This window comes from Bos indicus x Bos taurus, chromosome 9 (genome assembly GCF_003369695.1).
Source record: "Bos indicus x Bos taurus breed Angus x Brahman F1 hybrid chromosome 9, Bos_hybrid_MaternalHap_v2.0, whole genome shotgun sequence".
Classification (NCBI taxonomy): Eukaryota; Metazoa; Chordata; class Mammalia; order Artiodactyla; family Bovidae; genus Bos; species Bos indicus x Bos taurus.
This window is the reverse complement of record NC_040084.1, coordinates 99,300,395-99,322,687: the sequence shown is the minus strand read 5'-3', so window position 1 is coordinate 99,322,687 and position 22,293 is coordinate 99,300,395. Positions and strand designations below refer to the sequence as shown.

At 37.1% G+C, this 22,293-nt stretch overlaps 1 protein-coding gene across 12 annotated transcripts in view; it reads right to left on the bottom strand.

The window, feature by feature from the left end:
- Positions 1-3,515: 3,515 nt before the first annotated feature.
- QKI (QKI, KH domain containing RNA binding) overlaps positions 3,516-22,293 on the bottom strand; it is a 160,278-nt gene continuing 141,500 nt past the window's right edge. For 3 of the 12 annotated variants that reach the window (XM_027552005.1, XM_027552010.1, XM_027552009.1), the window contains 4 exons: positions 17,834-17,921; positions 16,203-16,502; positions 13,392-13,466; positions 3,516-9,446 (listed from right to left, as the gene is read on the bottom strand). In XM_027552005.1, coding sequence (XP_027407806.1) covers positions 9,430-9,446; positions 13,392-13,466; positions 16,203-16,502; positions 17,834-17,921 — 480 coding nt within the window. In that variant the 3' untranslated portion in view covers positions 3,516-9,429. Of the gene's footprint in view, positions 9,447-10,007; positions 15,513-16,202; positions 16,503-17,833; positions 17,922-22,293 lie in introns of those variants that run through there. The other 9 variants (XM_027552006.1, XM_027552000.1, XM_027552011.1 and 6 more) reach the window with 6 other exon arrangements.

The following is a 22,293-nucleotide window of genomic DNA, read 5'->3' as shown; positions in this document are numbered from 1 at the left end:
CAGGTGTATGTTTCGAATCTGCTTTGGAATACACCAAGTTTTAGGTAGTTGGATGCTTGCGGCCAAGCTCCACAGTACACCTGTGGAGAGAAAGCTCACACTGCGCTGACCGACAGAATTAAATGTACAACATACACAGTGTACACTTGTCCCTCTGGTTTTTAATTTACAGCCTCACAAATTTGTTAACAACTTCTTAGAGCTGCTTCATTTGAAGAGCATAACTAATGCGTGGTAGAAAATTTTGATAAATTTTGTTGCAGAAAGAGGCTAAAAATTACCTGTGCAACTGATGTCTTCTATTGAAACTTCCTATCTTTGCTGTCTACCCAGACCACATACTTGAGGCTTATGTGTAACAAGAATAATGACAGCAAAATCTCCCAAACTGGTCACCAAGGGAGCATTTTTGAAAGGACATGGGCAGTAGAAACATGTTTGATTTTAAACCATTAATCTATCTTATTACATGGCTTTACCATATTTGGGCAACACAAATTTGATGCATAGGTCTTTGGTTTTAATGTATTCCGATATGCAGAGAAACGGTTATTTTTGTTCATTGCATATTCCTGAGTTTATTGAATCATGTACTGATTGATTGTTGCATCTGATAAACACCATGTGTCCAATCCAGTTAAGGGCTCAGAAGTTGACTGTGGGGCTGATAATTCATCAATATGAGTAACACAGGGTGCCAGACAGACCCGATTCCTGCTGAGACACTTCCCAGCGTCTTTTAGCTGTTAGTTAAAGCCACTAGTATACAACTTGGTACTACAACAATCCCTTTCTAACATATAGCCCAACAACTTCTCTCCCCGCTATGTTTGAATTTCAATTTCATTACGGCAGTTCTACAACGAGTTCCTACTCTTCAGAAACATTCATAGCGGGGACAGGTGGTAACTCAGACTGAAAAGGAGTGGGCAGAGAGCCTCCTGGGCATCCAAACCCGAGGCATTCCTTGCCCCCATGAGAAGATTCTCCTAGAGGTGGTTCATTTCGACCCTCTCTAGGAACCTGCGAGGAGACAGAACTCACAGCCTGCATTGTCTCATCATCACTTCTGGGTCTAGTGGGATCGCAGATAAACAAAAACACTTAAGAAATGGGAGTCGGTGTGGTAACCAGCTCCATCCTTCAAGTCTGCATTATTTTTAGATTAAATTTATGTTTTTCTTTTCTGTTTTTCCACCAGCTCTGTCCAACGGGGTCTTGAAGAAAGGAGCACCTCTCTTTGAATTTGGGGGAGACAGCGGTAAGGAAAAGACTGAGCTTCCCAATATTTCCCTTAATGACATGCTCTCCAGCCACAAGTTGCTGCACGTTTACTCAGATGTGGAGTTCTGTAGATAAAAATATTACACGTGTATTTCAGCAATTAAAACAAGCTGCGCCTCCCACCAATGACTTCTCATTAGTTTTAGTTCAGATACTCATCTATACTTTGATTCAACAGCTTTTCTTTGCTATAAATCCTCTAGCATGGTGGAGATGGACAATCTTTAGCAGAAGAGGATAACAAGCAATTTAGAAGAATTTGGGTTAACCCCTCTGAAGGAGTTAAGGTATTTACAAGGCTTTCTTGCTGTTTATTAGTATGGGTAACTGACAGAGTTCACATCGGTGGTCTTCCCTTTGCACAGGACAGAATCTTTGTTACAGACTCATGTAGAATTCAATGAAAATGCATTGTTCTTTGGAAGACACAGAAGTATAAATGACATTTTTTTGCTTTTGCATCTCGCTATGTCAGGTTGCTTTCATGGTAAGCTCCGGGAGCTATGAGAGATTTAATTCATTTTGAAACCAACAGTGAGTGATGACAGGCTGCTTTCAGATGTGATATCATATGCTCCCAGTTTCTTAATTTTTTTCTTTGCCTTAAAAACTGATGTTCCTGCTAATAGCCCCACAAACTGGTGCTTAAAAAATATTAGAGTTTAGGGTGGGGCGTTTGACTTGCTGATGCAGTTTTCTTCCCTGGCACACCAATTTAGACCTTAGCTTCTCGGAGTTCTTAGCACTGGTGTTTTCACATGTACAACGCTCCACCCACTATCAAGTTTTCCATTTTCTCACCATCTAGAAATTTAGAGTAAGTTTAACTTTTGAACAGTTTTTCCAATGTTCTTTCACCTAAGTGAAAAATCACTGGGCAAAAGCATCATTTATGTAATTTACTTCAAAGTGTTCAAGGCAGCTTCTCACCTGCACTGTTAGTCCGTTCTAATATTTAGGCTAAATTACTTAAAACACTGTGACAAGAGGTTTTTAAAATTCAGGTTTTGGGTATAGGCAAGGCACTTTATTCCTCCCCTAACATTGATAGACGTTTGAAGTTAAATGATCATGGAATTTTTAGTATCAACTCGAAGAGATGTAAGAAAATACTTCTGGATTAATTTGCGAGTATTTTCTTCCAATATTTTACTTGTAATCACTTCACCCTAGTTTTCCTTGGTATTCAGCTAAGTAACCAGGGCATACATGAAGAAATCAGAACCACAGGAGTTAAAACTTTCCATTCTCACTTTGAGATGCTCCCTCGAACTGGAACCGCTGCAGAGACCATAAAAACAGGCCCCCGTGTTTTCCACAAAACAGTTATGTATAACTGCAGACTTGGATTTTAATGTACTTCTTCTGGAAAAACATTAACTCACTAACACTAATGTTTTCTTTTAGGTGTGGTATATTTTTTGAATGTTCGATTAGCTTAACTGCTTTCTAACAAGACCATAAAGAGTTCCTACAAAGAGGTAGATAATTATATAAAAAAAGTGACATCTGGAAGGAAACCCAAATTCATCCTGTCCCTTCATACAAGGAAGCACACAAGCAATTAGGAATTGCTCCCTAAATATTAAGAAATAGATGAATTATGAAAGCCATCTTTAAATAGAAACCATACTCATCTGATCTTTTAGGAGGAAAACTTGAAAACCTGTTTTACATTATACCCTTTGAGAAGCTGGTCAGGGAGGTAAGGCCCCACAGGGCCACCAGAACACAAGCAGAACTGCGTACAGCTGCGCCTCCATTTCTTAGTTAGAAACAAGCACTTTGGATGCACACTGAACTGAGCAACACTGTAGCTAAATCAGCTTAGTGATTTCCTTTATTCTAATCACTGACAGCAGGGGTAATGTTGCTCCAGAATGTCAGATTCTTCTATTTTCTTCTCAATAGGGTTAAAAGCACCAATAGAAGCTAAAACTGTAACGTGCACTCTTTACTTTCATATTTACACACATGTGGGTTCTGGGAAGGGACATGAGCGTATTTATACACATGTGGGGTTTGGATTTACACACACGTGTGGGGTTTAGGAAGGGACATGGGACATGAGCATATTTGCACACGTGTGGGCCTGGGGAGGGGCATGGGACATGAGCATATTCACACGTGTGGGCCTGGGGAGGGGCATGGGACACGAGCGTATTTACACACGTGTGGGTCTGCACGAGCAGCGTTTCAGCTGCAGTCGGCTTGAGAGGATGAAGCACATGCACTTTTTCCAGTTGGTTTATTGCACGTCATGTACAGTCATATGTGGTTCTCCATTCACATACGATTTGGAAAGACCTATTTCAACTTTTCTCTGTATATACAATTTCCACAAGTTCTAAATGTTTCATACACACCACTACAATATAAGTCATAAATGATGTATTTGGTAATCAAAATTTCTCAATAACAGCACTTTCAAAAAGATATGTACTTTTTACTCTGGGAGCTGCGCTTTGTCTGCAGTGCGGTGTCTGCCATGAAGGGACAGCGACACTGTAAGCGGTGAGAAGCCCACGCTGTGCTATTCGCTGCACCCACCGGCCACGTCTCCTGTGAACTGACACTTCCTCCTCCTCTGCCAGCCCCCTGCAATTAGTGCAGCAGAAAGACAGAAAGGAGAGTTCTACACTTGGGTGAACCAGTTTGATTCAGCATTGAGTACCAGGGAGGCATGTAATTTTGTTATGTGTCTTCATAGCAAAGGCATAGGTAATATGTTAAGAGAAACCACAGATAAAATTACATGTGTGTACCATATGAATATTTCTAAAAGTAAAATTATCTATAAAACGAATCCTTTTTCCATTTTAAATAAAATAGAAACTTTTGAAGATGTTTAAAAACTACATTTACTTAGAAACTTTATGAGTCTAAAAAGTTCTCTGGATAATTTTTGCTATTAAATAATGGATTATAATCCAACAATACGTTTCACTCTACTAAAAATCACTTGCTGGTAACCCTCCAATTGCTAATTGTTACCAAGACATAACAGACACCTTATTTCAAACACACAAACCCCTCCCCCTCAAAATGGAGAAACTTTAGACTGTCATTTATAAATGTTAGCTGGTAAAGAAGAGTCTTGATTTGGTAATGAGCAAATCAATGTAATTTAAATCACACCTACTGTCTGCTTTTGGTGGACTAAAAAACTTACAGCCCTTTATATTCATTCATTATTTATTGAGAAACCTTAACCACCTCTTGTGTGAACATTCACATATCTTGGCTTTATGGACAGGGTGCTTTGACCGCCCCCGAGGTGGGCTCTCCCACACAGAGTGTACTAGTGTGCTGGTGAATATCGACTTTCATGCTCCATTTTCCCAAAGAAAAAGATGCTTGACTGCAAGTACATAACTTTACCAACTTCTCAACTGAAAGCTTAACTTCCAATTGCTTTGTCAAATACTAGTAGTATAAAACAATAAGCTGACTCTGGCATTTTATCATTCTGACAATTTGGTGATTTCAAGTTTAATACTATTATAGCCTGTATAAAAATGAGTTTTGTCATTTTTGTCTTTTAAAACTGGACTTTTCCAACATAAAAGGTGGCAATACAACGTAATTATACATAAAAGTACTCTTAACTGAAAATGAGATGAGACTGCATTCACAGACTTCAGAAAATGTAGAATAAAATACATAGAAATTCTTCATCAACTTCCGTACATGGTACCACGATGACCTGTATACTAGCAGCTTGAAAGTTATCTTCAAATTTTCACAAAACAATATGTATTAACTGTACGGCAATGTGAACTTTTAAAGATAGTAGCATATTAAAGCTGTCTACCTAACAATAATAGATTGCCCCCTCCCCATCAGAGAAACAATATGTTTGATCAAAAGAACCATCTAAATTATGATTAAATCTGATGCTCTTGCTATTCTATGTATTTCATGTATGTATATATACTATGGGGCTACGTTCTGACAGTCTGGTTAATACCATATTGGTGTGGTTATGTCTTCTGGAACAATGTGACTCATTTCAGCCCCAAATTTTAGAACTTTAAAATAAATAAAAAGCAATTTACAGAAATAAGGCATTATTTGCAAATGCAAAAATTCATCCTGAGAATTTTTATTATCCAGGAGGACCATTTCACAGAAAAGGAAATACCAGTATCTGTGAAACATAAATGCACCTCAAGAGTTAAAAGAATAGGTAAGTAGAGGTCAGTTTACCTAGGCTGCAGCTAAGAAAAGCGTGAAGGTAAGTTAATAAATCTAACTCCCATGCAAACCACGATATATACACCACTTTTCAAATGCACTGTTCCTCCCCCTCAGACTTCTTGTACTCAAGTATTCTGACTGTACTGTGGAACAGGGCGAGAGAGAAAGCTCAGCGATGCTGTCTGGCCTCGTGCTGGGGGGCCTGCGTCTGTGGTCGTCATGAATGGCGACATGGGGCTGGCCTGAGACACGGAGCCACTCTACCTTTGGCTTTCCTTAACAGGAGCAGCTAGCCAAAACAGTTCATAACTGTATACTGGAAAAACGTCCAATTAAAACACCAATTTGAAGAAAGGTAAAACGTCACCAGATGCTTTGCTTTATAATGTGACCATTAGATTATCTACTTATAGAAAATTAAAAAATGGTTCAACAAAGAATCAAACTGGTTTCTTGGGTATATCATTACGATAAATCTCTTTACCCTTTACGCTGTGAGCAGACAGTGATTATTTTGGAGAAGGAAAAATAAGAAAGTGTGGAATTAGTAATGCAGAAGTTGAAAGGCAGGTGGCAAGACTAGAAGAACGCCTCAAACCAACACTACTTTGTTCCCATCTCTCCTGGCACCTCCCCTCAAGGTAAAAGGCCAGAATAACCAAAGCCGCTTTAACAGCAGTGTGCGGAACTGTCAGCTGACACACAACATACAAACAAGTCACGCTATGTTATCTGTGGTCACTTCCTTCAGGGTTAGTCCAGTAATTCAAGACTTTACATTCTTTTGTCTTTATTTGTTTATTTTAATTAAACATGTAAAGGTTAATAAACAGACATAGTCCAGAGTTAGTAGGTTGATATTATAACATTTATTAAAATAATGCTATGGGTTAATAGAAACAGCAAAGAACCAAAGAATTAAAATGCAAGCTATGTAAAATCCCAACTAAAACCCAAAAGTGTCTAATGTATTCATTCATTAGCTAACTAAAAGCCCAAGAAAGACAAGACACCCAATATAATAAAGTACTGCAAAACAATTGGCAATTTTCAGTTATCAAAATTGTGGATTTTGCATTTTGTATCCTTTTCTCAATCAAGAAAAAAATTCTTTTTGAATGTTATATAACATACATATAAAACAAGATAGAAAAATACATTATAAACTTGTAACAATGGCTGTAAATACATTATCTTACATGTTTCTCATAGGCAATAGGTTGGTTATGGTACATACACAGCATGAAACTACTGAGATAATAAAGAATCGACAAAACACATGTCAGCTGTACGTAACATACAAGCGACACTCCCATCTACCCGAGCTAAAAATTACATAATACTGTCAGAAAAAAAAAAAGTCTTAAAAACTACATATTTTAATAAGAAAGAAATTCAATAAAGAATGATAATACTGAGAACCAAGGCATTCAGAGATTTCAAAAGTCATGCTTTTTTTTAGTTGATCCAAAATTTTATCAACTAAGTTTTCAAACGTTTGTTCAGAGCCAACATTACTCATAAATGTCACGCATTTATTTCATACATTTACTTTCTTCCCCATAAAAGACCTTTGATAAACATCTAAAATGTCCAGGTATAACACAGTTGAGATGAAACTGGATCAAATACTGGTATCGTTTTTAAACTATCACCTCAAGTGTTTGAGTGTCGCAAATTTATTCAACCAACCAAACAAAATAAAAATCAAAATGGCACAGCACATATGGTAAATAAATCAAAACAACTGTATGTGTAACAGAAAGACAAAGCAGTGGCGCACTAAACCAAAGCTAGCTGAATACAAAACAATGAATGTCTATTGCATAGTAAATAAACTGAAAACGGTTTCCAAGTGAGACAAGATGATGGAGGTCACCGCGAAGGTGCTTACTGAGCTTACTGCTGACCTTTGACTGTGAAGCTGTGAAGGTATGTAGAGGGCAGGAGTTGATGAGCTGGGGACCTACGGCCACTCGGCATTTGCCACATCTGGTACTGGGCATTTAATGATCACTTACAGATCATTTAGATCTGCAGGCCAGAGTTCAGATGTAGAGCTTTGTGCACAAAGCACTTCAGCTACAAAACTGACTGAACGTCCGGAGAAGCTGCAAGTTCATATTCTTATGTAGTTGAGTGTAATGTGCACAATGATGCTAGTTTCTCACATTCCTTTAAAGTTAAACTGGGGCTAGGGGCGTGTGTATGTGTGTGTGTGAGCACGCGCGTGCGTGCGTGTGGGTGGGATTGTGTGTGTGTGGTGGCGGCTTAGGCCACTAAAACCAGCAGAGATGGACTACACAAGCGATCTGGTTCGGAAGAAATGAGTCTGATTTAAATTTGGGTCATTTAGAAACGCTGTGTATACTATTACCACCGATTAATAAAGAAAAATCCAACAACACGCCCACCAAATAAAGTTCTAATTTTGTCTATGAAATAAATGGTGTTCTGATCACACGTAATTTTTATTTCAGAATCCTCTGGGCTAACATTAAGTATACCAATTACCAAAAGCACTCAATTATTATTTTAAAACGATGCTTTTAAACTTACTTGTTAGGAATTAGAAAAGTTATCAAATTTTTTCACAGTATCAGATTTGGCAAATTGATATCAAGGTAATGTGGCAAAAAATCATTTAATTCAAACCATCAACTCATGTGTCTCCCCTCACATCTTCTTTCACATACTGGGCGACTGAGTGACAGGCATTGACTTGTATTCTGAGGGAGGAGCTGATCTTACAAGACACTTGACTAAATGACCATGAAGGAAAATAAGGCACTTTCTTTTCTTTAGACTTATTCCAATACTTAAAAAATAAAAAAGAAAGACAAAAAGGCTCTTTTGGTCTTTTGTTTCTTGACAACCACCAGAAAAAATCATTTAATGAAATAAAGGGTTTCTTTGTTCTTTTTCTTTTTTTATAACACTTGAAAGTATAAAATGCTACATTTCCAAAAATATATATATTTTTTCTGCACCAGCACCCTTGTATAGTAAAAGTATCTACTTTTTTTGTTCATTTGTTTCAATGCACTACACTTTATCTACAATTTCATTACATGTATACAGCAAATAGGCAAGCATGGCTTTTACATCCTTAATGATTTTTTTCTATACAGGGAGGTTTAAAAAAAATATTTGAACAGTTTGCCCAGTAATGTGACACATAATGCATGTACCTTGTTCTCATATATTTTTTAAAGGAGGTGTAAAATAAAGGTTCAGTAATTTTAACTCAGATATTTCTTTTTAAAAATAGTGTTGCAGTTTTGTTCTTTGCATTACTTTCCAAAATTCCTTGTTAAGTTTTTCTCTCATGGCACACTTCTAATACTTCAAATTTTGGCAGGCAATATAAAAAAGGCTGCAACTTCTGCCCTTTGAGGGCACTGTAGTGACTAAACAGCATATCAAATTTTGAATACTTTTTGAAACCGCTTCACCAATGACATCCCTGACCAAAGGTTCATGCATGATGCATCAGCACACAGTACATTCAGAGAGCTTTGACTCGCTATGAAGAGAGGTTCCTAGAAGTCTCTCACAGTAACTGCCTCTGTCACTGAGTAGTTAAGGGCCATCTGTCTCCCCTTCTGAAGTGAGGCCTTCTTACCGTTCGCTTAGGGTGGGACATTACAAGATGATCAGTGCTGTGGGATGAATTGGGCCTTATTGCTTTACTACTATTCAGTGCAGGTTCTAGAACCACTTTCACCCAAACAGAAAAAGAAAAAACAAAACAAACAAAAGCTGAGTTGGAGGACAACGATTTCTTTGTCTTTTGTTTGGTTAGATGGTAAGACGAACGGACAAGTGCCTCAGCTCGCTGCACTGACGACAGGCAAGCAAAGGCGATTACCAGTTAACTGATCAGCAGGCAGGCATGGTCAGGTCATCATTGGGTGAAGAGTTCAGAGGTCAGAAGGTCATAGGTTAGTTGCCGGTGGCGGCTGGGTGGTTAGAAACAAAAAACAAAAAAAAAAAAAAAAAAGAAAAGAAAAGATAGAGAAGAGATTAGTTTCAGCTAGTGACGGCTTAATGACAACATGAAAAACTAATCACAACTAATAAAAAAAAAGCATGTTTAATTCTGACAAACTGATTGACACCATCTACAGAATACAATAAAAATCATGACAATTCCATATCATGATTTGAACAAATGAAGGAGAGCCCACTCCCACAAAAAAAAAAACAAAAAACAAAAAAAACTGTTAACAGGAAAAATAGAAATAAAATACAACTAACAACTAATAGTTAGTAGCAGTCAATGAAGGAAACTGGAAAACAACATCAATGAATAGGTTTGGTATACAGAATTCTGAAACAGTCAGTGCAGCTATCAGTATCTGACTGCTATTAAGCATTAGTATTCTCTCAGATGCAAGCATTAAAGCAACTATTAATGATGGATGTGATTATTAATAATCAATGATTAACAGAAATGAATCTAAAGAAATTTTAATTTCTATGAATAATCTGGTTCAACATAAACTCTGGGCCAAACAAAGTTTCTTTTGTTCAATAAATGTTTATTGCTTTTTCAATTATTCTATTTACAAACAACATGGAACTTCTTGGCCTCATGATACAAAGCAACACTAAACTGTAGTCTAGCAGTGTGGGCAACATCATGGGAACCAGAAAAGGGCCAGGCCTTCTGCGCCGGCCAACACTTTCCAGCTGGAAATACTATTTTACACATATAGAACACTTATAAAATGCACTTGCATGTAAACACTGTAAAATCCTGCCATTTAAAATTCTATACTCAAAAAGCTCTAAGTACATCAAAAAATAGAAGAAATTTCTAATTGATACCAATAAGGCATTTTAAAACTACAAACAGCTTTCTTTATTCAATTTCAAAGCTAATACTCTGCAAATACAATAAAATCTGACATTTCATATACATTCCTGCTTTATATTTTATATTTTAAAAGAAGCCACCTGTAAATACTATTTTCTTTTGCAAAATAACAAACAGAACAAAAAAATTAAAAAAAAAATTACAGTAAAACATAAAGTAGTTCTCAAGTGGAAAAGTTATCATTCCCAATGTCCTTGAGTTGCTCCTTCCTTAATCAACCTCTGTCACATTCTGCTTCACCAAACTTGGTCCACTTAACAGTAGTATGATTTTTAAGACTCATTCAACAGCTTTAATTATTTCTACTATATTCTGAGGTTTGAGAGAGTTTTCTGCACTGCTGCCACTGTGACTAAGGCAGAGGAGATGCGAATGAAAAGGTACTCAGTGCAAAGGCAGATTCTGTGCCATGTGATAAATCGAAACCTAGTAGGTGTAATGTTCACAGAGTCTGAACGAGCTATATAATGGACTGGTTTACCTTCATATAAAAAAAATGCTTTCTAAAAGTCTATCACATAGGACAGCTTATAAATACTACAAAAATACTGTATCTTCAATGTGACCAAATCTTCCCTGAATTTGTTGAAAAAATTGGAATTTTATTTAATTAAAATAAAAACTGCTACTCCAAAGTTAAAGAAGAAAATAAATATTTCACATGATGTAGTCATACCACTTCATAGGTACTCCAGAAATATAGAATCTTAAAGCATTTTTTAAATTACTTAAAATTTTGATTAAAATTGTATTAAGCTTTTTATACAAATTATGTAAATGATGGTTTTTGTAAAATCATTATTTAGAAACATTTTGATTATGCCTTTTTGAGTGTGGAACATATAAACAAGCAAACTCCTGTTTCTATATATACCAGTAAACCTAGAATATGTCCTCTGCCGAGTCCTGGCCTGCAGTACACACAGGTGTGTCAACCGTGCAAAATCACTGACGGTTCATTACAACTAAAAAGTCAGTTGGTCTTTTACAGGCTTCATATTCAGTCTCGAAATACGTGTACGGGGGGGTTATTTTTAGTGAAGAACTAGATGTCTGTCAACCATGCAGTACTCTAAATGCTCATAAAGAATTACATGGTTATACGTCTAAGGGCTGAGTTTCCTTGCATAAATGAATACTCATAATCTTCCCTTCAAAAGATTAAAAAATAATCATTAAAAAAACCTCAAAAAATAGAGAAAACAGTAGTATCATAAAATAATTTAAGTGAAGGACTTCAGACCTCTCCCTTAGACCCAGTGAGTGCTTACAGTGATAGTAACAGCAGTATACAAGCATCTGTTATTTAAAAAAAGGAAAAGAAAAAAAGAGCATTTCGGTTTGCTGACATTGCATTTTGAATAAAAACAGTGACAGGACTAATGAAAACACATGAACTACAAAAGAGCTTCTCATGGAATGTGCTGTCAGTTTCAAATACGGTATAATCTTTCTAATATTTTCAACTGTCTCAAGGCACTGGAGTGTTGAGTAGACCAATAATGTGGTAAAATAAAATTATGAGAAATCTCTTTAAAAGGGCATGCAGGGAAAGGCTAACAGAAGGAAAACTACTTGAAAATAGTCTTTAGAACTGTTTTAGACACTAACAATGTAAAAAATCCCAGCTCTTTGTGGAATTACTCAATTTCCTTAAATTGAAGAGTTACTTAAAAGATTTTTTAAATTTCCTCCTTCACTAGGAGACTTTCTGACACAAAAAGGGTCATTTATTTCCTTGTGGTGCATGATGTACTTACATTTATATTATCTTCATAGATAACCGCTGACCTTGGGGGGATCTGTTTAGTCAATAATCTCCATGAGTAATATATGTATTAGTTAAAAGTCTTAAAACTCTTTAATTATGTATGATGCTAAATAAATATCATCAATGTCTTTGGAAAGGTATTTTATTTTGATGTGGACAACATTTGCGTCCATCAGTATTTAAGATAACTATGTGAAACTGACAGGTTAGGTCTTTCTCAAGTTCATAGAAAATGTAGGATTGGGGTGTAAATACATCACTTTCCACCACTAATACTAGAGACCTTGATCAAATTAGTTAGTAGGTAAAGATGTGCTGTAACAGAAGTTTGCAAAAAAAAAAAAAAATCCTTTTTTAAAATCTTGCTTTGGATTGCTACCTTGTAATGACAAACTCAGAAAACAATGTCAATAAACCAAAATCATCACTCCTCAATAGACATAAATAATTTTATAGAAGGGTCCAAGGGCATATATAGGACACAAATTATACATGTGGAAAAGGAGAAAAATGAAGACTTATTTTCCAGTCATGGGTTAGTCAAAAAAGGTCTTTCAAACAGCTGGATTCATGTCACCACAAATGTTTACCTTCAGCTAATTCATTGTAGCAGCAAATGACAAAAATCAAAGGATCTGATTTGGGACAAGAATGTAAGAATAAAAGGGAAATGATTTTCTCATTTATTAAAAAATCCTACTTCATCAAAGTCATCTTCACAGGCTCTTGCTGATTTCAGCTAAGGACCTGACATGTATATCCTTGTGTGTATACAGTGGGGTTCAAGTGTCTTATTAAAAAGGAAAATGGAAACTAAATCTTCAGTTTTCTCCAAGAGGACACAGGAGGAATATATTCCTTTACTTCTCTCATTAAAGCACCATCTGCTTAGTTCTTTTTGCAAAACCAACCCAAAATTTCAGAACTAAAAGGTAAATTAGGGCAAAAAATATTCCTGAAAAATAAGGCAATATCAGAATTTAATAGCTCCCCAGATGGACTAATTTACATTTTAGTAGAAATAAATCATTGTACATACTAAAATAGAATTTAATAAATTAAAATATGAAGGGAGGAAAAGAAAACATCCAAAAAACCCAACCCTTAAATCTTTCAATTATTATGAATTAATTTAGAAAAGGAAAAGAAACGATGGCAGGCAAGCAGTGATGTTTTTCCATCAGGTGTGGTGTCGCAAACTTTATGAACACCCAACGCATTTCTCATAAACAAGAACTGCAGAACTAAACTAACCTCGGTCTGCGGTCACAATCCTTTGGTAAGGATGGACACGCATATCGTGCCTTCGAACTTTAGTAGCCACCGCACCTAGTTAAATTGCAATTACCAAGACAAAGTTAGAAAACATTCACAAGGGAAAAGAAACAAACATTAACAGCAGGTTTATCACAATGGATTTCAATGTTCATTTACTACAAAAGTTTTGTTTTAGGAAACACGTTAAGGCACAGTAGTCTTAAAATTAACCATTATATGTTGCGTATATATGCATCTATTAATATTGCATTCATTTCAATCATCTTGGCCTTAACCTATTTTATCCATTCATTTATAATCCCAAGTTACAGATTTCATGAACTCTATTAGATCCAAACATAGTTAGGCTTTACTAGTCACATATTCACTGAAGTGCCTTTCTTGCAGCAGGACTACTTAAATAATGCCATGTTTAATACTGACAATTATTTGCTAACCTTAAGACCACACTTCCAGAGTCTATCACTTAAGAAGGTTTAAATGCAATTCTTAAAGCCTACAGATCGTGGTTCTAAACTTCGAGTCAATAAGTATGAACTGCAATGAATTAGGTGATTAGTAAAGCGAACAGTACAGTACACTTAGCAGTCAGTACACTACTGTACACTCCTTATAAATTACCGTTACTCTGTAAGATTACAGACGAGACCAATTAATAACATACTTTTATTTTCTATCAGTGTGCAAAAAGTGCAAGTAAGTCACTGACTGCTAGGCTAAGCTTCCCTCCCACCCCCCTGGAGGCTGCTGAGACTAAGCATTTGTTAAATTCAGATCTGATGAGGGTTCAGTTAAGACCGTTCTTGAATTCTTAGCCTTTCGTTGGGAAAGCCATACCTAAAGATAAAAGGAAGGGAATTAAAAATTAGTCATCAATGAAGATTTGAGGCTAATACCAATCTCCTCACTACCACCAACACACATGTCTGCATCTGTTTTGAAGGGCACTGCTTATTTTAAAATACTCATGTGAGACTTGATATATAGCATGCATGTTATCTGTGTGCAAGTTGATTATAACATAGCAACTTGAAATTCATTTTCTCAGTTCTCCAAGTGGTCAATATCATGTTTCACTGCTTAGGTGGCAAAGTGAGAAATAAAACTGATAATGGAATCTTGCCATTTAGTGCTCATTATTATTCACCTTATGCATGTCAATTAGGTATCTGTGTATTTTACTTTCAATTTTGTCAGTCTAATAATTAAGTATTATAAATAAAAATTTTCCAACACAACAAAAGCACATTGCTTTAAAATGGGAAATTTTACTGCAGTGCCTCTTGCTATTTCTAAGCAGTAAACTGGTCCATCACCCCTTTTTCATTTTGGAAAAACTAATCTTATGTAAGTGTAATTCGCTGAGGCAAAATCAGTGAGATCTTGCATTGAGAGTGCTGGAACAGCAGCTGGTGGCTCAGAGTGCCAGCCCTGCGGGAAGCAACAGTCAAACTCCTCGAACAGACGCTGTGCGTGCAGCAGAGAGGAGCTCTGGGGAAAGGAGCAGCATGGGGCCACAGGACAGAGCGTTAACAGAAAGGAAAACGTAAACAGGTTACAGGTTACATGTTATTTTAAAAAATGCTTCAAGAAATGTGCGACAGAAACAAGCCTCTCAGAAACAGTTCTATTGTATGATTCTGACCTGTAATACTTTTTACAATGATTTAGAGATAAACGGAAAACATGTACAATAAAATGTATTTGCTCATGAAACAAAACGCACCTGAGTGCATGCACACACACAGATAACATACAGAGCACTGTGGCGTTTTTAATTGAACAATGAATTTTCAAGTTTCAATCTTAGTGTCCAGGTTCATTAAAAACTTTCAAATTTTTATAAATCAATATTAATGCTGGGGGAAAAAATAACTTTAAAAGATCAAAGTCCTAAAAGTCAACAGCATGCACACAGCACCAAAGTCATGTACAATTCAAGAAAAAAGAACTCAAATTCTGTCTGGTAAAACAAAGGGGCAGCGCAGAAACAGTGTGTCCACATTGACTGGTCGTGTTAGAACAGCTGCTGCTCTAGTCCTTCATCCAGCAGTCAATGGGCTGAAATATCAGGCATGACTGGCATTTCAATCCACTCTATAAAAAAAAGGCGTCAGTAATGTCTTTTTCAAGCACACCACTTTTTGTTTACTTTTTGTTTCTTCATTTTTGCCTCAATTGTGATTCTAATTCAGTGAGACAGTATTACTTATCAATTCCATACTGTACTACTGAAACTAAGAACGTCTCTTATCTTTAATATTAACTAGGACTTCAAAAGAAAAAAACTGAAGAAACCTGAAGAATGCAACCATTTATCTGGTCCCTTTCATATTTTAAGTGACCACAAATATCAGAAAACACACATCAGGTTTAAAATGTCTCAAAAGACTTTCACACAAAAATTGAAAATGTAGCAGACAAATAAATTTCCGACACAAAAGCAATCTAAAAACTCTGGGTGGTGGAGCTGATGAAGGGATAGGCCTCTGGGTGGGATCTAACACTCAGAACGACCTCGGTGATGTCAAACGTGAAAAGCATTTTCTGTTTAAAATGTTCATTGCAAATTTACCCAACCAAAGTGACCGTCAGTCACCAAAGTGCATCTGAATAAATTTCAGGTACAATTAGTTAAAGGGGGAACTTTTAAGAGGCTGAAATAATTTTTAGTCTTTCCAGTGGAAGCTTGTCTTGCCTCTCTAAAATGGATATATCATTTCAAAGTCTGGGGTAGCAAAAGTGATGAAGAAAAATGCTGTTAACCATACAGGGAGAACAACTTACCTAATACACCACTAGGTTCAATAGGATACTCAAGGATTGATGTAGCTGGTGCCAACGTGTAGGGGTATTCGTAGGGTGTGTAGATTAACCCCGCCTCGGGCCCTGGAGGAACTATTGCAGCAGTAGGGTGAGGAGTTCCGTTTGGCATGACAGCGGTCTGTATCTGTCTGATCAAAGGCATTATGGTAGGGCCAGCCGGCGTTGGAGTGCGCAGGGCAGCTGGTGGGAGCACGGGCGCGGGCCCAGTGATAATCCTCGGAGCAGCCTGGGCCGTCGCTGCAAGAGAAAAGGCAAGGGCTGCTACAGTAAGCAAAGAAATTTAGAAGGAAGTACAGAGACAGCAGTGTAAAACACGGAAAATGAGAGGGAAGGAGGAAAAGGAAAAAGCAGAAAAGAAGAAAAATAAAAGGAAATCATTAGTACATGCGCTGATCACACAAAAATGCCAAAGCACACCAATCAAATGCAAAACAGCTTCCCCTTTCCCAATGTGATTAAGAATAAATGTGCAAAATTTAAAAAGCCACTGGGGGGAGGGGGGAAGAATGAGACCATTAAATAGGTTATATTTACTTCATGTATTTGGTATGTCTATATTTTTAAGATCTCATGATAAAGGTACATGCAGAAGCACAAGAAAACACTTGCATTAAAAGATGTTAAAAACACTCTGTAATTGGAGTCCACAGAAATAACAGTTTTAGTATATTTCTAAAGAGTAGCTTCAGTTTCAAATGAAGGAAAGAATAATTTTCATTGTATTAACTTAGCCAAAATAACCAATAGTTATTAATTTCCTGCACTTGTAGTGATTAACTTCTTCATAGAAAATATAAAAAAGTCACATTCCTAAACACATGACTATTAATGATATACTCTTTTTCATGAGTAAATTAAAGCCAACCATTTATAAAAAAGTAATCACTCTAAACACACTAGGGTGTCTATATTTTGGAAAGCTGGCTATGTCTTTAAAATTCTATACCTGTAATTTAAATGATATTATGTTCATATGAATGATGAATAAAACTTAGACAGTCTCAAAATATAAATTTCGCATTATTTCATTTTAAATATAAAAAAGCAATCTTCTAAGTTTACGAAAGCATGCACAATACACATTAAGGGGAAAGCAGGATTAAAAATAGTATCATCTACTGCTCTCTGTGAACTCATGTATGAAATCAATAGAGAAAAAAAATACTGGAGGAAAACCATGCAAGCGAGGTGAAAGAACAGAATTCAACAGAAGAATCACTGCATTCATATATATTCCAAATTAGCTTTTAGTTTTTAGAAAACACTTCTCCTTTGCATAAATGTAACAAAATAAACTAGAAGTCTTAAATCTGTAGTTAACAAAACTTTTTTTGAAACTCTTGAATTCAGAAGCTGAAATTTCAACAAAAGAATAAAAGAAAAAGCTTATGAACTCAAAACTTAGGCATGCTGGTGTAAAATAAAATCAAGAGTGCCCTCATTCTTGAAAACAGTATAAAAATGGAACAGTGAGCCCCATATCAAGTGACAATTGTTTCAACTCTTCACTTTAACTGTTCGTGTATTGTGCTGCCAAAAGAAGAGGGGTCTGCGGACAAAACAGCTGAGACAGCTGTACGCTCTGGTCTTACGTGATTTAATGTTGGCATCTCTGTAGGTGCCGTTGAGAATCGCAAGCTCCATCAGCTGCATCTTCTTCAGGCTGTCTTCTCCCTCTGCCTATACGTAGAGAAGACAAGAGCACTAAGCACCTGAAACGGTCCGTACACATTACAGCCGTATCTGTGCAAAAACCTTAGAACAGGTGTCACGTCACTACAGCCACTGGTTTCAACCAGGGAAAAAAGATCCAGGACACAAAAGGTGAGTGAGTGAGTGCTCAGTCACTCAGTCATGTCCAACTCTTTGCGACCCCATGGACTGTCGCCCACCAGGCTCCCCCGTCCGTGGGATCCCCCAGGCAAGAACGCTGGAGTGGGTGCCGTTTCCCTCTCCAGGGGAAACAAAAGGTGCTGCATGCTGAAGCCCACTCAGCAATGGGACATTCACACACAAGATGCTCTCAACTGCCACCAGCTCCGTTTCTATTTGGACTCTTCTTACGTAGGCTTCCCTGGTGGCTCAGAGGTTAAAGCATCTGCCTGCAATGCGGGAGACCTGGGTTCGATGCCTGGGTCAGGCAGATACCCTGGAGAAGGAAATGGCAACCCATTCCAGTATTCTTGCCTGGAGACTCCCATGGACGGAGGAGCCTGGTAGGCTAGAGTCCATGGGGTCACAAAGAGTCGGACACGACTGAGTGACTTCACTATGTAAGCTACACTGACGTATTAACAATCACTTAAAAAGTTTTACTTTTAAATGGAATCAATGAAAATGTTAGGTAAATTAAATATAGTATAGTCTCTACAGTATCTACCATTTTAAAGAGTCTAAATTTTCATTAAAAGACAAAAAACAAAAATAAACTGGGATTCAACTGTGGTATTCAGGTAAGGAAATTTTAATTCTCCCAAAGAGGAAAATTTAACAAAATCATAAACATAAGAATTTCTAAAAATCTGGTCTACATTCTGGTTTCTTATCCCAAAATCCCTTTCTCCCCTCAATTAGCAAATGCTATCAATTCTAAAGCAAATCAGTCTTTAAGATCATCTGATACACTGTCCAAGCCATGTAAAACTTCACAGCGAAAAGCAGCACTACTAATATTAACAAGTATACACCAGGCAAAAACCAGGGATGTCTCTGACATCAAACTGTTCGGCCATTTCCTTAACCCTGGCCTTGCCCCACCCTCCTCATTTACTGCTGTCACTCTTGTCTTGGCATTATTGGTTTATTACCACAACTACTATAATGTGTTAAGAGTATCTGTTCTCCAATCAATCTATGCCTAATGGCCAGTTAACTGCCCAAATCACAACTTCCATCTTAATGTTTCTTGACAGGCTCATGTCTTAAAACCCTTGTAGTCTCTTACTAGCTAAAAAAAAAAATAATAATAATACATTTAAGCTACTTTTGGTCTGATCCCAAAAATCTTCTCAAGTTAAATCAATGAATCTCCTACTATCTGTTATCTTATAGCATAAATCAAACCAAATCACTTCCTGTTATTCATCTCTGTGCCTCCTCCTATTGCCTCCATCTTGACTGCTTCTCTGCACTCCACGCTACCCCTCATCCCTCTTCTCAAATCCTACTTTATCCTTGCAGACTTCAATCTAAATGCTACCTTCTTAGAGGGTCACCCCTAGAGCATATGTTTCTGCTTTGAGTTAAAGTTTGTTGTATACCACAACTACCAAGAAACGAGCAAGCTCCCTGAGTGCGAAGCCTAGATCTCATTTATCACTGCCTATCTTCCTGGTCCACCTCATCTCCCCAAGTCATTTGCTAGGAGTTATTTTTAAATGATCACTATGAGATATCTTTAACTTTATTTAGAAATCTCAAATGTTTAAATCTTACAGAATGAACTTAAGCCACAGAAAAATGAGGTTCACCCATGAAGAAGTGGTAGAAACAGAACTATGTGCTGCTCACATATTTTACACATTATACTCCCAGGACTTAACATTTTAAAATGAAAGAAACCCAATGATACGTTTTTCTGATGTAACGTTGGTCCTTCTTGAGTCAAGAAAGGAGCAGGTAACAAGCTTCTCAGCCCTTTCCTATTATACAAAACTCTTCCCTGGCACTGTAACAGCAAATAGGGTACCATAATTTGTAACAAAAAGAACTGCTAAGGGGACTTTTAACAAACTACAAAAAACGTTTCTTAAGATAAGTGAAAACAGCATGAACAACGTTTAGTGTGCCACTGATGACTTTTCAGAAACCTACTTGCAATTATAGAAAGTGAAGAAGACACTTGCACTCTGTGGAACTACTCTTCCTGATTCCTATGAAGGTGAACAGATAAAAAAAAGTAGTAATATGATTTACTTGAAAGATACAACAATTACGTGCTAAAGAAAAATAGTAAGCATTATCACTGGAAGAGAAGAATTAGAAATATACTATGATAAAACTCCTTTAAATTGTCCACTGAAAGCTAACAATACTGAAAATTAAAACTTGTTTCCAATTTAAACCTAATTAAAAGACACTCGCTCCTTGGAAGAAAAGCTATGGTAAATCTAGACAGTGTATTCAAAAGCAGAGACTTCACTTTGCCAACAAAGGTCTATACAGCCAAAGCTATGATTTTTCCAGTAGGCATGTACAGATATGAGAGTTGGACCATTAAGAAGAGTGAGTGTCAAAGAATTGATGCTTTCAAACTGTGGTGCTGGAGAAGACTGTTGAGAGCCCCCCGGACAGCAAGGAGACCAAACCAGTCCATCCTAACGGAAGTAAACCTTGAATATTCAATGGAAGGAGTGATGCTGAAGCTGAAGCTCCAATACTTTAGACCCTGATATGAAGAGCCAACTCACTGGAAAAGACCCTGGGAAAGATTGAGGGCAGGAGGAGAAGGGGGTGACAGAGGATGAGATGGTTGGAGGGACATGACTCAATGGACATGACTATGAGCAAGCTCCAGGAGTTGGTGATGGACAGGGAAGCCTGGTATGGGGTCGCAAAGAGTGGGACATAACTGAGTGACTGAACAACAGCAACAGAATACTAAAAGAAGTAGATAAACTATACCTTATTTAAATAGAAAGAAAGACAGTTAAGTATACCTTCAGTCATCTTTCAGAGTGAAAAAGTGCTACATATTTGAAAATGTCTGAAAATTAAGCAGAAATAAAGATGAAAGAAATGAAGAGTCAAAATGCCTCACACACAGCGCTGTACAAAGAAGAGGTGCTTGAACATATGTTTTCACTGAACAGTTTCTTTTGGGTAACAGTATAACCATACTCATTAGCTGGTGATGCAGTGTCAAACTTGGGAGAAAGACAAAGAAAAAGATGATGGAAGAAATACATGTGTGCATGTGTAGGGCATGTGCAGGCACAATTCGCAGGGTGTAGGAAACAAAAAAATCCATCTAGGGACGTCAGCAGAGGAGGATAAGAACCCATGCAGCCCCACGTGCACTGGGTAGTGTCAGCGACGCGCACCCTGGTGACAGTCACCGGAGGCCGCTGACACAAGGGACAAATCACGGTATACACTGCGTCACGTCACGTCACGGGGGGCAGGCCACCCCAACGTCTCCTGGCACAACAGTGCAGAATCAGCCTCTCTTGCATCCTCAGCACTCCCACCCACTCTGCACTCACAGAACATGATGCTCTGTGTCTCAAGACATGACTGGATATTTGGGTACTCTAGTTTTGGGGGTACAGTGAATAAAGCTGCTATGAAAATTCTTATACAAGGCTTTTTTGGGTAAACCTAAGTTTTCAATTCTCCTGGATAATTACCTAGAAGTGGAATTGCTGGGTCATGGGGTAAATGTATTTTGCATGGAAGACATTATATAAAGATTACTTGAACTCAGTGGGATAAAAACAGACTATAAACATACTTCTCTGAACTTTTTGGGTTCTGCAATTAAGGATGACAAATTATGGGTCTATACAAATATATATAACTTATGCATATATTACTTAACATACAGCTATGTTATCAGCTATATATAACAGCTGTGTTAAAGTGCTAGAAATAGTTCATGGTTAGTATTAGATCAGAGTAACATTTTAAAATAGAACAATTTATACACTATTCTACCTTATTAGAATTAGATATTAAATCCTCATCATCTAAGCATTTATGTTTCATAACAGATCTATGGCACTGGTACTTCATTATCCCCAAAGCTCAGAAAGGTTAGGTAGCTTACCAAATGTCACAATGCCAAAATGGCTTTCAACCAGAGTATCTGATCCAAAGTCCTCATTATACCTTCTGCAATGTAATTTATGGTGACTTCAAGTGGAAGTATCTTTTGAATTCATCAAAGAATTCACATAAGAAAAATGAACGTAATGTAATTAATTACAACAGAGAGCTAAAACAAATATATGAATATTTCCAACTGAAATGTCAACTAGCCCAATAATTTGAACTACTGCCTGTAATAAAAGCCTGAACTTTCTAGCTTAGCATTCAAGGCGCTGAGTAACTT